This window comes from Arachis ipaensis, chromosome B9, assembly GCF_059453495.1.
Source record: "Arachis ipaensis isolate K30076 ecotype BB chromosome B9, ASM5945349v1, whole genome shotgun sequence".
Taxonomy (NCBI): domain Eukaryota; kingdom Viridiplantae; phylum Streptophyta; class Magnoliopsida; order Fabales; family Fabaceae; genus Arachis; species Arachis ipaensis.
Window position 1 is genome coordinate 14,659,272 of NC_142444.1, and position 16,580 is coordinate 14,675,851.

A 16,580-nucleotide genomic window follows, 5' to 3' on the forward strand; every position below is an offset into this window, starting at 1 on the left:
TCGTAAATCGCTCTGTATCCTATTGCGATTTTATACAAGTTTAAAAGCATTACAGCACGTGAATTTCGTATAGGGTATTAAAATGGAAAGAAATAATTAGGCACCAAATTCTTATTTCCAGTTTAATTTATTAGGTATTAAACAAAATAAAATATTATTATCAGTTCAAATTAAATAAAAAATGTCTAATACTTAGTACTATAGCAAAAGAAAATAATTATTACATATCACGAAACCATAACATGAAACCACTCATCCCAAAGGCGTAACCTGACAGGACAATGTAACACTAATGGTCATATCTCTAATATTTTCTAAACTTCTATTGTATACATTGTACGCTTAGGTCATTGGCTCCCTATACTTATTCTTTTAAAAATCTTCACTAAAAAGAAAAACTATTCAATGAGCATCCTAAATTCTTTCATCTAACTTATCACTAATGCAAAGAGGATTCTGCTTTGCTAAAATATTGCGACCAATATCCTTAAAATTGAATTTACATTCATGAACTTCTGGATACCTATGCTTTCCACAAAATAAATCTCCACATCGACACTCAAACCCTGTTAATCCAACTTTTTTATTGCACCTCTTGCACCTTTTCTTTATCTCATTCTTCTTGTTGTTGTTAGAAATATCATCAACCGTTGCACCAAGGTCTTTGGTAAATCTTTCAAACACATCAGCTAATGGTGGTTCATCATGAGATTTGGTATCATCTAATAATAATGTTCCATTATTATTATTATTGCTTTCTGATTCAATGATGATGAAGGTTTCTTTGATGTGATCTTTGTAACACTTTGAGCAAAGATTGTTGTTGGCAGCAGAACCATAGAAACCGCAACCATTGACACAAAGCGGTGGATCCATGTCCTTTGAGAAGAAAAAATATAGCACTTTGCAAATTTTGAGAATAATAGAGAGTTATTTTTAATGTTGAAACTTGAAACTATTGGGTGACTAAGGAGGCTATTAAGATTAATTTATAGAGGAATGGGGGAATCGTAGATTTATAATTAGATAAGTTGGACATAAAATTTGAATTTGATTAATTTAATCTAATCTAATCAAATATCTTAGGGCTTGTTTGGGTGGACTTTTAAAAAAATATCTTTTTTCGAGTTATCTTTTTGTAAAAAATCTTATAAAAAAGTAAAAGTAATTTAATGTTTGGATATCTAATGTAAAAATATCTTTTTATTTATCAATTATGTTTGGATATAACAATATAAAAATATTTTTTTTGTTTATTTATTACATAAAAAATATCTTTTTTTAAAGAAAAAAGATCTTTTAAAAAAAAGAAGTAAATTGTAACTTTTTAAAAAAGATGTTTTTTTTTTTAATTTTTCTAGTGTTTTTATTTTTACTATTAGAAATTTGCTAAATATATTAAAAATTAAAAAAAATATTTTTTATTTTTTTATCAAAATAATGACATTCAAACAAACTCTTAATCTTTGACTCATGAATTGATGATTCGTATTTAGATTTGATTAACTACGTAAAAGATTATTTACACAGATTTAAAACACGCGCGCTAAAATAAATATTTAATGTGTAAATAATAAAAAAATAATCTTCAATAAAAAAAACTAAAGGAAAACTTTGATTATAAAATTATGTAATTGGTAAAATATTTTTTTAAGTATCATTATAAATTTAAGTATAAAATAATTTATTATTCTATTTTTGACAGGTTTAGTTATTCAACTATGATCACTTTTTGATTTTTTTTTTTTTTTGCCGATCACTTTGTTAGAAGAATGTATGAAGCATTATGAATAAATAGAAATGTTTGGTAAAAAAAATTAACCAAAAATAGTTAAAATTTATTTTATTTAATATATATTGAGTTTAAAATACTTTTTTATATTTTAATTTTTAAAATTATAAATTTTAATATCGATAATTAAAAATAAATTATAAAAAAATAAAATATCTTAAATTATTTATCATGTAGAATATATAAAATAAAAAAATATAAATTAAAAAACTAAAACTAGGAAACCACCGCTTCAAAATTATAATTATGACGGTTTTCAAAAGCCTGCGTTTTTAAAGAAGGGCGTGCAAAAAATAAATAAGGAACACTACTTGCCCCTTTAAATAAGGTTTGAAGAAGGATTTTAAAAATCAAATAAATAAATTACCCAAAAAAAATCAAGTAAATAAATAAATAAATAAATAATACACTATGTTAACAGAAACCATATCATAGTGACGTGGAAGAATTTTCCATTAACAGAAACAAAATCAATTGACGGTTGATAGTTTTTCTCAAACTTAGTAAATTTTTGAGAGTTAATTTATTATTTATATCTTTGGAGATTATTTTTATCAATAGCCAAAATCTTTTGAGTAGCATTTTAGTAACTTACTCTAACACTATGCTAAAACCTACATATAGCTAAAGCTAAGGAGGACACTATGGTATTCAATTGCTTGTTACAAGTCAACTTGCTTCCTTCTTAGAGGAAGGTTTGAAAGATCTTACTCGGAGTAATAACACATTACAGATTGTATAAAATCATTCTTCGAATTATTAAGGAAGGGCGCATTACAAGGAGGAACCTTTTACATAGATTGATAAAGAAGCAGATGGATCAATAAGAAAAGGATTGAAATTGATAAAAATGATAAATTAAAAAAGATTAAATTAAAATTGAACTCAACCTTATTTGTTTACATCATTCTTTTGGATAAATTGAAATTGAACAAATGTGTGTGAGATTGAAATTAAACTCACTCAATCTTTTTCAACAACATTAAGGAGGGACACATTGCAAGGAGGATCCTTTTAAATAAATTCATAAAGAAGCAGATGGATAAATAAGAAAAAAAAAGATTGAAATTAGATAAAAATGATAAATTAAAAAAGATAGATTGAAATTGAACTTGAACTCACTCAACCTCCCTTGTTTCCATCGTCTTTTGGATAAATTGAATTTTGGATAAATTGAAAATATACGGAAGAAAATCACTCTACCTTCATATACCATTTTATTAGTTTACTCAACTTTATAATTCAAAAAACGAGCAAATCTTCAAAATTTTATACCAATAGCAGCATCAGTTGCTTTTACAAATTTAATATGAACCAAACATATGAGAACTTCCATGAACTAAACACCAACAGCATGTTCAAAATTTTGAATGTCAAAATTGCTCAAATGCACAATCTGCTAGAATCCCCAAAGTAATGCACCTTACACCGAATAGCTTAAAACTAAAAGCAGGTTATAACAATCAAAACACTTTCCACTTTTACTGTTCAGCAGGGAGTGTCTTAATGATATCAGAATCACCTGAAAATAAAGGCAACAATTAACATCATCATAAATGTAAACCTAGTTTATCATGTAGAATGATAAGTGTTCATGGAAAGAAAAGATACCAGGATCAATAATGCTAAGGCAGCAAACTCTATAATATTTTCCACATGCAGTGCCCAAGTCAACGTTGTCTGCAACCAACAAGAAATAATTCGATTACTTGTTTATGACGACCGAAATAAACAGGGACCAAATTAATGTAAACTAATCGACAAAATCAGCTGGACATCTGCGTACAATACTGTTATAAAAGCGAAATAGCAAGTTCACATCATGTCCAGCAGAAACACCATGTTTATAACAATCAAAATGCAAATTCCCGAATACAAGACATCATTTTCAAAAAATGATTGATACAATGCCAACTAAAAACAATATCGAAATAGACATGGTTCAACACAAAATCTCCATCACCTAATATTGATAACCAGAGACTCAGAAACTGACTTCTTATCATTCACATAATAAAGCAGAGGATGCACTCCAATTGGGAGTGCAAATTTTGAAATCTAATTATCACATAACTTGACGAGGAGCCTTGGAGCAGCGGTTGAGTTGTTTCCAAGTAACCTCAAGGTCACGGGTTCAAGCCGTAAAATCAGCTACATGTAATTATCAGAGTACACAGCCTACGTTAAGGGTGCGGCCGATGCATGGAGCCTGCCTTAAACAGGGATGCTTGTGCACTGGCCGCCCCTAATTATCACATAACTTTTTTAATGGGGAATTACATATTGTTCCTAGGTTTACAGCAACCAAAGTGGTTCTAGGAAACTAACTACAATAACAGAATATGTGCAAGCACACAGAGAGATTAAGAACTTACTCCCATTGTAATGGTGCACTCCCACCTTTGCCAACATGGCATAGTACTCAATTTCTGACTTCCTCAAAGGTGGACAGTTGTTAGCAATGATAATCAACTTACCTGAAAACAGAGCAAGATTCAAAACAATTATCTAATCATTTCGATTTCAATTAATCAAAAAAATTAGGGGAACCACAAATCTCCAGATTCTGAAAAGGCCACAAATCACAAATACCTTTGGAGGTTCTGAGGGATTTGAGAACGGTCTTATAACCGAGGGTGTACTTGCCACTCTTCATGACAAGGGCGAGCCTGTTGTTGATGCTCTCATGGGTCTTCTTCTGCATAACATCGAATTCAAACCACTCCAACACTTAATACCATTTTCGAAATCGAAAAGGCGAAATCAGATAGAGACATAAAGAGAGAAAGAGATTACCGTCTTCTTGGCGGCCACCATTGTTGCTGGACTCTGGAAGAGATGGCAAGTGCAGAGAGGAACAAAACCCTAGATGCTTGAAAATATATAGTTTGATTAGGGTTCTTCATTTGTAATGGGCTTTTTTATTTGTGATTTCACATTTTTTGACACGTGGATGTTGTTATTGGATCAGATTTCGTTCATTCATAGGCCTTATTATTGAGCCACATTTTTTTTCTTATTAATTGTAATCTCTTATTAATATCTTTTTGTTGGATTTAGTTTTAATTTTTCTTTCAAAAATATTATTTTGATATATTCATAAAAATAATTTATTATTTCTAAAACTTAATTTAAGATCTCTCAATAAGAGAATAAAGTATTAACTATAATAGCTATTACATACTTGCTATTATATTGAATTTTATAATAATGTAGATTAACAAGTTTATAATACGTTATTTTCTTGATAAATATTTATGGATTTAAATCCTATGAACAGAAAAATTATGAATATTATTATTATTAGATATATGTTATAATAATTTTAGACTTATCATATTATCCGCACACTATTAAAATGTTCCAAATACTCCAATAATACCAAATTTTGAAAGAAAATACATAAATTTGTGAAAGAAAATATGGAAAGTTTTTTTTTTTCACCTCTTTATCAATAAGTACAACTTTTTTGTAGAAAAATACAAAAAAAAAATTTTTTTTTCCATCCTCATCTTTTCTTTTGGTTCTTTTCAATTTATTTTTCTTTTCTTCGTCGCTTATTTATTTATTATCATGATTATTTGATAGTTGTAAATAATCTATTTTTATTCATCTGTAAACATCTATTTTTAGGAGGAAAGATAAATATTATTTATATATTACTTTGCTTGCATAGTATACTTTGTAACCGTTTTATAATAGTAGGATAAGTTTCTACCATTTTCTACACATGATTAGACTCACGAGTCGTGAGATAAGTTTTATAAATTTTAAATTTTTTAAAACAAAAATTATGCCTTTATTTCTATAAAGTTTACATAAATAAATGTGAATACATTTGAACCTTAAGAAAAGGTTTCATACAAGTTGTCTTACTTTAGTAACGAATAATTTTATTTTAAGCATTCGTACTAATGATAGAAATATCGACAGAAAGAAGGCTTATTAATGATAAATCCTTAATTAGAAAAGTTATAAGCTAAAAAATATTTAAATTGAAATGAAACAAGACTTAAACATTTATTCTACAACATATAGAAGACAAACTTTGGTGTGGAGCAGTTTTGCTAGCCCCATTAGCCCTGACTTTGTCCGCCATAATTAAATAAAAGTGTGGAATTAAAAAATCCATTAGTCTTAATTAAGTATGTGCAATTTACAGTCCATCCCTTTCTTAGAACAAGAACAAAGGAAGAGCATAAGTCCATTAATCCTAAAACAATACATTTAATACAAAATTTAGAAGAGATACGTTGTAATGTTGAGTCTGAAACTGTGAAACATGCACACCAGAGCCTGACAAACTTCTTGTAATATGTCATGTGTGAACACCTATAGATGCAACAAGACAAAACATTTAACAGAAAAACTACTGAATCAGTGGCATTGATGGATATTTGAATCAAAACATGAGAAATCAATTGCAAAATGTCAAAAGAAAAATGCCATGAGAGATGTTTAAGTATGATCAAACAGCAGTAGAATTAAATCAATTGTATAATGTGTTTAGCCATTACCCATTATAAATGCCGAAACACAATAAGGACTAAACCCGATAATGAGTCCCAAGAGAATTCCAAAGGAAATGTTCAAGTATAACCAAACAACAATAGAATTAACTTGCCTTAGAAGGCTTTCATAACTGTTGGAAGTTTATTGTAATTTATACTTCTGTTCTGGCCTAATTGTAATTATCTATAAATTATTAATGATTTAATTTTATCCGTTAATTCTAATGTTTGATGGACGTATTAGATTCAAAGATAATAACACATAAAAGGTGGTCTTCTCTCTGCCTCAATACACACGACGTCTTTACAGTTTTCACTCACAAAAAATATTGAGAAACTGCCATCTTGATGAACGTCTGTAAGAAAGGAAAGAGAGAGAACCCAGTGTTAAAGTTCAACTATACTGTAACCAAAACTCTGCAAATCAGTTTTAAAATTTAACTCTCAGGACTTGTTATGGCAACCAATCCAGGTATGAAAATCACAACTTTTAAGATCCTAATTAATGCTTCCGCTAAAATAGGTTTACATGTGATATCAGAGCATGTGTTTTGAAAGTATGTGATTTTCTCTGATCTAATTATGATATCCACGGTGTTTCATGTTTCTGATTAATTATTTATAATTGGATTTTAATTAAGTGGGTTTAAAATTTTATGCCATCAAAACTGCATATTTGTGGTTGTATATGTTCTATATGTTTTCTTTTGAATATTATAATTTGATCATAAATTATACTCATGTATAAATTTAATCTTGAGTTTATGTTTAGTATTGATGACAATTATGAAATTATTTTGAGTACGTAATGTACTCTAATTTTATGAAAAGTTTATAAATATTTTATTTATAATATTAAATATATTTAGATTATTTACTGCTTGTGTACACCAAAGTGACCAAGTTATAACGTAAAATGTCAGTATATTTAATAATGTGTTAATTAATTTTAGAATTAGATTTACCCAAAGGAAATCTCTTCTATTATTAATAGACTTGAACGAGAAAAATTATTATTCTTGGGTCAGATATATGTATTGTCCAAAGATGGTATATGTATTTGGTAGAGAATTTTAATCTTCAAGTATGATAAATATGGCATTTATTTGTATGTTAATATGTTAGTATATTATAGAATTTTATCCAAAGGTGAACTGTAATATGCTTGTTATGTTCTGTAATCTGAGTAGATAATAAAATTAAACTTAATATGAGCATTGTATGATTAAATGACAGGTATTTCAATTCATTCGCAAGCTTCATCTGTTACCATGTTTAATGGTTTAAACTTCTCTGAATGGAGTGAACAAGTGAAGTTCCATTTAGGTCTTTTGGATATTGACTTGTCACTTTTAGAAGAGAAACCCATTGTCACTAATGACAATGATGAGGATGAAAAGTATGCACTTAAGACATGGGAACGTTCTAACAGATTAAGCCTTATGTTTATGTGAATGACTACTGCAAGCAATATTAAGACTACCCTTCCACAAACAGAAAGTGCTAAAGAATATCTTGCGTTTGTGGAAGACCGCTTCCGTTCTGCTGATAAGTCACTCGCTAGTACATTAATGTCACAGCTCACGACCATGAAGTTTGATGGGTCTAAGAGCATGTAAGAGCATACTATTGAGATGACTAATATTGCTGCAAAATTAAAGTCACTGGGTATGACAGTTGATGACTCCTTTATGATGCAATTCATTCTGAACTCATTACCTTCTGAGTATGGAGCTTTTCAAATTAATTATAATGTCATGAAGAAAAAATGGGACGTTAATGAATTGATTGGAAAGCTCATACAGGAAGAAAATAGACTTAAGGATTGTGGTGGTCATTCTGTCAACTTGGTTCAAGAAGCTGGCAACTCAGAAAAGAAATTAAAGACAAAGCCCAAGAATTTTAAGAAGAAAGGACATGCCAATACAAAACAGTGTCATTTCTGTAAGAAGGAAGGACATTTCCAAAAGGATTGTCCTAAACGTAAGGCATGGTTCGAAAAGAAAGGTATATTTGAAACATATGTATGTACTATGAATCAAATTTAATTGATATTCCTCATAATTCTTGGTGGCTTGATTCTGGTGCTACAACTCATGTTTCTAATGTAATGCAGGGATTCCTTACGATCCAAACCACAAGCCAAAGTAAGATGTTCCTCTACATGGGAAACCGTGTGAAAGCGCCAATTGAAGGAATAGGAACTTATCGTTTGGTGTTGGATACAAGCTTTCATTTAGATTTACCTAAGACTCTTTATGTACCTTCAATGTCTAGGAATTTAATTTCTGTTTTAAAGTTGGACAATTGTGGTTTTTCTTTTAATGGTGGACATGGTTGTTTTAATTTATTTAAAAATTCTAATATTGTTGGTTATTGTGTTTTAATTGATGGTGGTTGTATAGATTAAAACTTCTTGATCAATTTTCTGAATCCTTGCTTATTGAGTACCAGAATGATGTAGCTAGGCCAAATACGCCTAAAGAAAGTTCTGCATTCTTGTGGCATAAACGCTTGGGTCACATATCCGAGGAAAGAATAGAAAGATTAGTAAAGAATGAGATTTTACAAAATCTAAATTTTACTGATCTTGGTTTATGTGTGGATTGTATTAAGGGAAAACAAACCAAACAAAATAAGAAAGGTGCCACAAGAAGTAGTCAGCTTCTTGAAATTATACACACTGATGTATGCGGACCTTTTGATGCTCCATCTATTGGTGGAGAAAAATATTTCATCACTTTTATTGATGACTTTTCACGTTATGTATATGTCTATTTGCTTAAAGAAAAGTCTCAAGCAGTTGATGCTATTGAGATTTATATTAAAGAAGTTGAAAGGCAATTAGACAAAAAGGTGAAAGTTGTTAGGTCAGATAGAGGTGGTGAATATTATGGAAAACATAATGAAACAGGACAATGTCCTGGTCCATTTGCAAAACTTTTAGAAAGACATGGCATATGTGCACAATATACAATGCCATACACACCACAACAAAATGGTGTAGCAGAAAGGTGTAATCGAACGTTAATGGATATGGTTAGAAGTATGATGAGCAATTCTTCTTTACCCAAATTCTTGTGGATGTATGCATTAAAGACTGCCATGTATTTGCTAAATAGAATTCCTAGTAAAGCTGTTCCAAAAACTCCTTTTGAGTTATGGACTAATAGGAAACCTAGTTTACGGCATTTACATGTTTGGGGTTGCCCAGCAGAAGCAAGAATATTTAATCCACAAGAAAAGAAATTAGATTTTCGAAGAGTGAGTGGCTATTTTATTGGCTATCCAGAGAAGTCTAAAGGGTATATTTTTTATTGTCCAAACCATAGTCCAAGAATTGTAGAAACTGGTAATGCAAAATTCTTTGAAAATGGTGAAGTTAGTGGGAGTGAAAATCATCAAAATGTAGAAATAAAGGAAATTAAAGTTAATGTTCCTATACATGTTAGTGTTCCTTTATCCACACCTACTCAAAGAGTTGTTCCAACTATTGTTGAACACATTAATAGTGATGAACAAGATTTGAATGATAATGCTCCCAATGAAGAAACTAACTCACAAATATCAGAAAGAAATGAGTCTCAAAAAATACCATTGAGGAGATCTCAAAGGGAAAGAAAGTCAGCTATTCCAAGCTATTATGAGACTTATTTACAAGAAGAAGATATTGGAATATCTAAAGAACCTGTTTCATTTACACAAGCCATAAATAGTGATGATTCAGAAAAATGGATTAATGCCATGAAAGAAGAGTTAAAATCCATGGAAGATAACAAAGTTTGGGATATTGTTGCATTGCCAGAAGGTGCTAAATGTATTGGTTGTAAATGGGTTTTCAAAGTTAAGTGAGACTCCAAAGGCAATGTTGAACGATATAAAGCTAGACTTGTTGCTAAGAGATTTACTCAAAAGAATGGTGTTGATTATAAAAAAATATTTTCACCTGTTTCTAAGAAAGATTCATTGCGTATCATTATGGCACTTGTGGCTCATTATGACTTAGAGTTACATCAAATGGATGTAAAAACTGCCTTTCTGAATGGTAATCTTGATGAAGAAGTTTATATGGATCAACCTGAAGGTTTTCCAACTGAAGGAAAAGGTCGTATGGTGTGTAAACTTAAGAAATCAATATATGGACTAAAACAATCCTCACGACAATGGTATATTAAGTTTAATAATACCATTCTTTCTTTCGGTTTTGAAGAAAATGTTGTTGATGTATGCATATACCGAAAGGTCAGTGGGAGTAAGTTTATCTTTCTAGTCTTATATGTTGATGATATTTTGCTTGCAACAAATAACTTGGGAATGTTGCGTGAGACTAAAGAATATCTTTCTAGAAACTTTGAAATGAAAGATATGGGAGAGGCATCCTATGTGATAGGAATTAAAATTTTTCGTGATAAATCACAAGGATTGTTAGGATTGTCTCAAAAGGCCTATATAAATAAAGTTCTAGAGAGGTTCAACATGGAAAAGTGTTCCGCAAGAATTGCACCAATTCAAAAAGGGGACAAATTTAGTCTTATGCAATGCCCAAAAAATGACATAGAACAGAAGCGAATGGAAGGAATTTCATATAGTTCTGTAGTGGGAAGTCTTATGTATGTGCAAACTTGCACAAGACCAGACATTAGCTTTGCAGTAGGAATGCTTGGAAGGTATCAAAGTAATCCTGGAATGGATCATTGGAAAGCTGCAAAGAAGGTTTTAAGATATCTTCAAGGTACAAAGAATTATATGCTCATGTACAAAAGGTCTAGCCAATTAGAAGTAATTGGTTACTCAGATTCAGATTTTGGTGGATGTGTTGACACAAGAAAGTCTATATTTGGCTACTTATTCTTATTTGGAGAAGCTGCCATATCATGGAAAAGTTCCAAGCAAAGCGTTGTAGCAACATCTACTATGGAAGCAGAATTCGTAGCATGTTTTGAAGCTACAAATCAAGCTTTATGGCTGCGAAATTTCATTTCAGGACTAGGCATTGTTGACTCAATTGCTAGGCCATTGAAAATTTATTGTTATAATTCTGCAGCAGTATTTTTCTCAAAAAATGATAGATATTCTAAAGGTGCCAAGCATATGGAAATAAAGTACTTTGGCGTTAAGGAGGAAGTTCGGAAACAAAGAGTGTCCATAGAACATGTTAGAACAGAACTTATGATTGCTGATCCATTGACTAAAGGATTGCAACGAAAGACATTTAAGGAACATGTACATAGAATGGGTCTTGGTTCTTCTGAATGATGCTAACACTCTGAGCTCACTATGTTTATTTATGTATTTTCTGAACATTGATAGTTTGTTGTTTCTAGTTAAAGTAATATTATTTTATGAGTTATAACATAATGATCTAGAAACTTTATGGGACCGATATAAAATTGTGTTATTTCTGTAACTTGTGTAGTAAGATGCTAGTGGTTGTAGTATATGGAAAGAAATGTGTTTCATATTAAATGCATGACTACCATAACTCACACAAAGTATTTTACCATATTAAAGCAATTATGTAATGTGTAAGAATATGATTACACTTAGGCCAAGTGGGAGAATGTTGGAAGTTTATTGTAATTTATACTTCTGTTGTGGCCTAATTGTAATTATCTATAAACTATTAATGATTTAATCTCATCCGTTAATTCTAATGTTTGATGGACGCATTAGATTCAAAGATAATAACACATAAAAGGTGGTCCTCTCTCTGCCTCAATACACACGACGTCTTTACAGTTTCCACTCACTGAAAAATATTGAGAAACTGCCATCTTGATGAACGTCTGGAAGAAAGGAAAGAGAGAGAAACCAGTGTTGAAGTTCAACTCTACTGTAACCAAAACTCTGCAAAATCAATCTTAAAGTTCAACTCTACCGTAATCAGGACTTGTTATGGCAACCAATCCAGGTATGAAAATCACAACTTTTAAGATCCTAATTAACACTTCCGCTAAAATAGGCTTACAAGAACATGACATACCCTACTGTCTTGTTCTTCCCCTGTGCCGCCAAACTCGTCGGGAAGTGACAGTAAACTCTTAGTAAACATAACCGACTTCAAGTTAGGGTCATGATGACTAATTCTTAGAGACTCCACCGATACACCTTTATTGCTGACTTTGACCAACTCATTGTTTTTTGTGGCAACAAGTTCACCTTTAGTGAAACACAAATGCTGGATTCCATAGATTCCATTAGCACAAGTAAACACAACATTGAACTTCGTCCAAGATAACTCTTTCATTACCCAGATCTCAATCTTCTGGTCTGTGAATTTCAAGATAGATATCCCAAGATATTCAGCAAACAGCTTAAACGGTGGGCAATGGACTGACGTTGGCAATGACACCATTGATAGATGATTTTCGGCTAAGTCGAAGGCAACAATCGTCAAATCCAAGTGCTTATCTTTAAAGGCTAACCAATAAAGAACCCTGTTCCAAAACAGTGCACAATCAACGGTAGGTAATCAAATGGGGAGGAAGATGGCCACACTCAATTTCTTTCCAAGAATTGGTTCTAACAGAGAAACACTCCCACTGAGGTCTCCATTTACGTGCATCATCCCATCCTACTACTACTAAATAATCATCACTAGATTCATCATAGCCAAGACCACCCCATGAATAAGTTGCCGAGCCAAACCCATCGAAAAAAGAGCATCAGGGTCAGGGATTGATTTGTGAGAACCAGTTACAGGGTTCCACAGAAGGAGTGCAGCGCCATCAACATGAATGCGTAACAGTATGAAGCCCTTGCATGAACCTAGAATACTAAGGTTGAAATGACGACAACTTAGAGGAAGCTGAAGCGCGTAATCGCAGAGAATCGAAGCTTCCACATCTACACAATGAGCCTCGGGAACCTCACTCGACAAGTACAGAAGCCTAGTGTTCTTATTGGGGGGTGCGACATCAGCAGCATCATAATTCAAATTTGCAAAGCGTGAATTGGAGATCAGAGAAAGCCATTGTTTAGAGACGCACCTGAACCGAATTAGGGATTTTACCGGCAACCATATTAGGATTTTCTCCACCAATTCGGGAAGGAGAACCTCAGCCTCAGCCTCGCGCTTCATCTTCTAAAATCTCGGAGGAGAGTGGAGAGAGACTGAGTCTGACTAAGGGTTTAGGACTCTGGACGGGATTGGAGAGGGCTGTCCGGCGGTCGACAAGGGGAGGAGAGTGCGGTATATTTGTGTCATTAAGTTCGATATCATTGGTTTTTTTTTAAATAAATAAAATAAATGTTTCAATCAAGGTTCTGAGAACTGAACCGGTCATCGAACCGCTCTAGCTACTGGTTTATAGGTTCAATCGATTTGATCGTGGTTGAACCGAAAAAACCGTTTTATAATAAAATAATAAATAAAATATAAATAAACACATTAAAATATAATTATAGTCTAACATAAATTTTAATGTCTTCTAAATATAAAGTACTACTTCAACCAAAATCTAATTTAACATTTGATTTCATAATTATTAACAATATTATTCAATATATCACTATTGAACTCGTTAAGATAGTCACAAAAAACCAAAAAAAAAATCATTGAATTAACCAAATCAATAACAAATATTCAATCATCTATTCAAAGCTAAGCTCAGCATCATAGCATGATAAATCAGCAACAGCCAATAATGTAACCAGAAATTTCCAGTCTCAAGGACAAGATACCAAATTATCATTGAATCAGAAGGCAAAGAACTCTTGTTAATGTTGTTGTTATTAATTTCATCCCATCTTGATCTCATTCATGAAAAGGGCCAATGAAGGGTGGCAAGCCTCATCAAGCTCCTAAGGCTTGCCATTCTTGGGGCTGCCAACATTCCTCTTTGAGCTAACATGCCATTTTCACTCCCTATAAGCAACTGGACATAAGAAACATTCTCCACCTTCAAGTTTCAGTTTAGCATATCCCATCTATCTATCTAACTATCTAACTTATAACAAAATTTTCAGCCAAATTTTAACAAAGTTTCAGCACATTTTTAATAAAGAGTAACAAACTCTTCCAAATCTTTTTGATGTTAAGAATATTAGAAAATAAATCCAATTTTTAGGAGCCAGTAACAAAATCTTGAAATTTGAACATCATCAAATACACACCAAAACCATAATAAAAAAAATCAATGCCTAATCTTATTATTTATAAACATATTCAAAAAGGACGGACACCCACAAATTTAGCATGATTTTGAAGTAGAACAAGAATGAGGGCAGATGAAATCAGTGGTAACAAGATGGTAAGGCACGACAGAAACAGCAACAGAGGTAGCAGCACTGGCAGTTCAACAAGAGACTAAACAGAGACTACAGCACCAGACCACACACTAAAAGTAAATCACATAGTTAATAAAAAAATTACCTAGAACTAGAAGCTAGAAGAAACAAACAATTATTTAATCATAGTTAATAAAAAATTATTCACAGAGCTTCACACTTCACTGACTTCACAGTTCACAGAGCTTCACAGAATCAAACAATCGTTCAATCATAGATTCATAGTTAATAAAAAAATTGACCTAGAAGAAGCCTTCAACAGAGCATGCAAGAGGGAGACAGAGATACCGAGTGACCAAGACAAGGAGCAGTGGTGGAGAACCTTCGAACGGGCTTCGAACGGGACAATTGTTGCGGAGGAGCACCTTCGGCGGCGGCGTGGCTGCGCGACGGAGGAAGGTTGCGATGGCTGCGCGATGTAAGGGAAGGTTGATATCGATGGCTACTGCGCGATGGAGGGAAAGTGAGCGAGCAGACGGTGGCTGCTCAAAGGAACGACGGCGGCGGCACGAGGCAGTGGCTGGACGGAGGTGAGGGACGGCCAGGAGATCGATTGAGAGGAGCCCTGCCCTGGACTGAGTGTGAGAGAGGCAGAGCGTTCTGGAATGAGTGGAATCTGGATCTGGGCATCTAGCAAGGGAAGATGGAGTTAGGGCTAAGTGCATATCCGCAGCTGAAACGGCGGCGTTTTGTTCTCCCCTCAAAAAACCGGCCGGGTCACGGTTCGGTTCGACCGACCGGTTCCCGACCGGTTCACCGGTCTAATTACGGTTTTTAAATTTTTCGGTTTTGCTTATTGTCCGAGTCGCCTTTCTATTTGGTTCATGGTTCAACCGGTTCGATCGGCCGGTCCGAACCGGTTTTCAGAACCTTGGTTTCAATTACGAAAATAGGTAATTTGAAGAGTATTTACAATTTCCATAACATCATTTATCTCCTTTCCAATATAAATGAGATAACAGATAAGTATAACCATATAAATGAGATAAGGCACAAACACATGTCTACGTATTACGTTGGTATCGTGTAAATGAAATACGGCTAAATTTATGTCATTTATTGTGTAAACGAGTTATGTTATAACTTAAAACATTTACATAGTAAACGAGATACAGTATGACAAAAATCAACCAACTATAAAGGATCTTCAAACCATTAGTATTCACCACAAAACTCTCAATCCTTATTCTCTTCTGTTTTTCTTCCAAAAACTTAGTAAAAAATGGCTAGTGTCAGTGGTTTCTTCATTGTAATGGTGTATTCCAACAGTTAGATGAGAAACAATGACAATAGAGTTATATTTGTGTGTGAGAATTCTGCATTGCTGCGAACTTAAAGAGTAAATTTGTTGTCCGAGTTAAAGAGTCTGATATTGACACATGTCGGCGGTGGAGAGAGAAAAGAGGTTGTAGAGTTGGGTATAGGATGCTAACACCGATGAGGAATGGTGTATTTCGGTTTCATCTGTTCTGTCTCGATGGCGATGAGCATGTACGCCCAATGTTTGACGTGCACAGAAGAATCATGGTGGAACAAGTGATGGAGCTTTCTGCGGAGGTTCGTGATGTTGGTTGTGGTGGTTCTGGCAGCTCAAACTTTGTATAGGATGACCTTCCTCTTGCACCACAACCCTTGCATTGTGCTAGTCCAATGGTAGACATGGACATTGACGATGAGGAGTCCAACGAAGAGTACATTGCCGATAGCCACGAAAGTGATTCCTCTAAGGGTGATGACGAGGATGAGTTCATACCAGAAGCTCCCCTTGGTGGATCAGTTTGATACCTTTTGCTTGCTCCGTATCCAACTCCGGAGTTATTATCTGTATCCAGCCACTACCATATATTAGATTTGGATGCGATGCATGACGTAACTCCGTTTTCAAATATGGGGCGGACGATTACAATACCAATGACGGTGTGGAGTGTAGGGTTGGTCACAGATTCAGAAGCAGAGAGGTAGTGCTGCTAGACGTGAAGAATGACAAC

General features: G+C 33.1%; 1 protein-coding gene and 3 pseudogenes across 1 annotated transcript; 1 reads left to right on the forward strand and 3 right to left on the reverse strand.

The window, feature by feature from the left end:
* Positions 1-414: 414 nt before the first annotated feature.
* On the reverse strand, positions 415-876 carry LOC148543828 (zinc finger A20 and AN1 domain-containing stress-associated protein 9 pseudogene; annotated as a pseudogene).
* Positions 877-3,026: 2,150 nt separating this feature from the next.
* Positions 3,027-4,697, reverse strand: LOC107619035 (large ribosomal subunit protein eL30). The gene is made up of 5 exons (XM_088499609.1): positions 4,589-4,697; positions 4,385-4,490; positions 4,168-4,269; positions 3,404-3,472; positions 3,027-3,314 (listed from the first exon to the last, which is right to left on the reverse strand). The coding sequence occupies exons 1-5, from the start codon at positions 4,607-4,609 to the stop codon at positions 3,274-3,276; spliced, it is 339 nt and encodes a 112-aa protein (XP_088355735.1). The 5' UTR covers positions 4,610-4,697; the 3' UTR covers positions 3,027-3,273.
* A 6,082-nt stretch (positions 4,698-10,779) lies between these two features.
* LOC148543829 (secreted RxLR effector protein 161 pseudogene) lies at positions 10,780-11,559 on the forward strand (annotated as a pseudogene).
* A 477-nt stretch (positions 11,560-12,036) lies between these two features.
* On the reverse strand, positions 12,037-13,384 carry LOC107615040 (F-box/kelch-repeat protein At3g23880-like; annotated as a pseudogene).
* Positions 13,385-16,580: the final 3,196 nt, after the last annotated feature.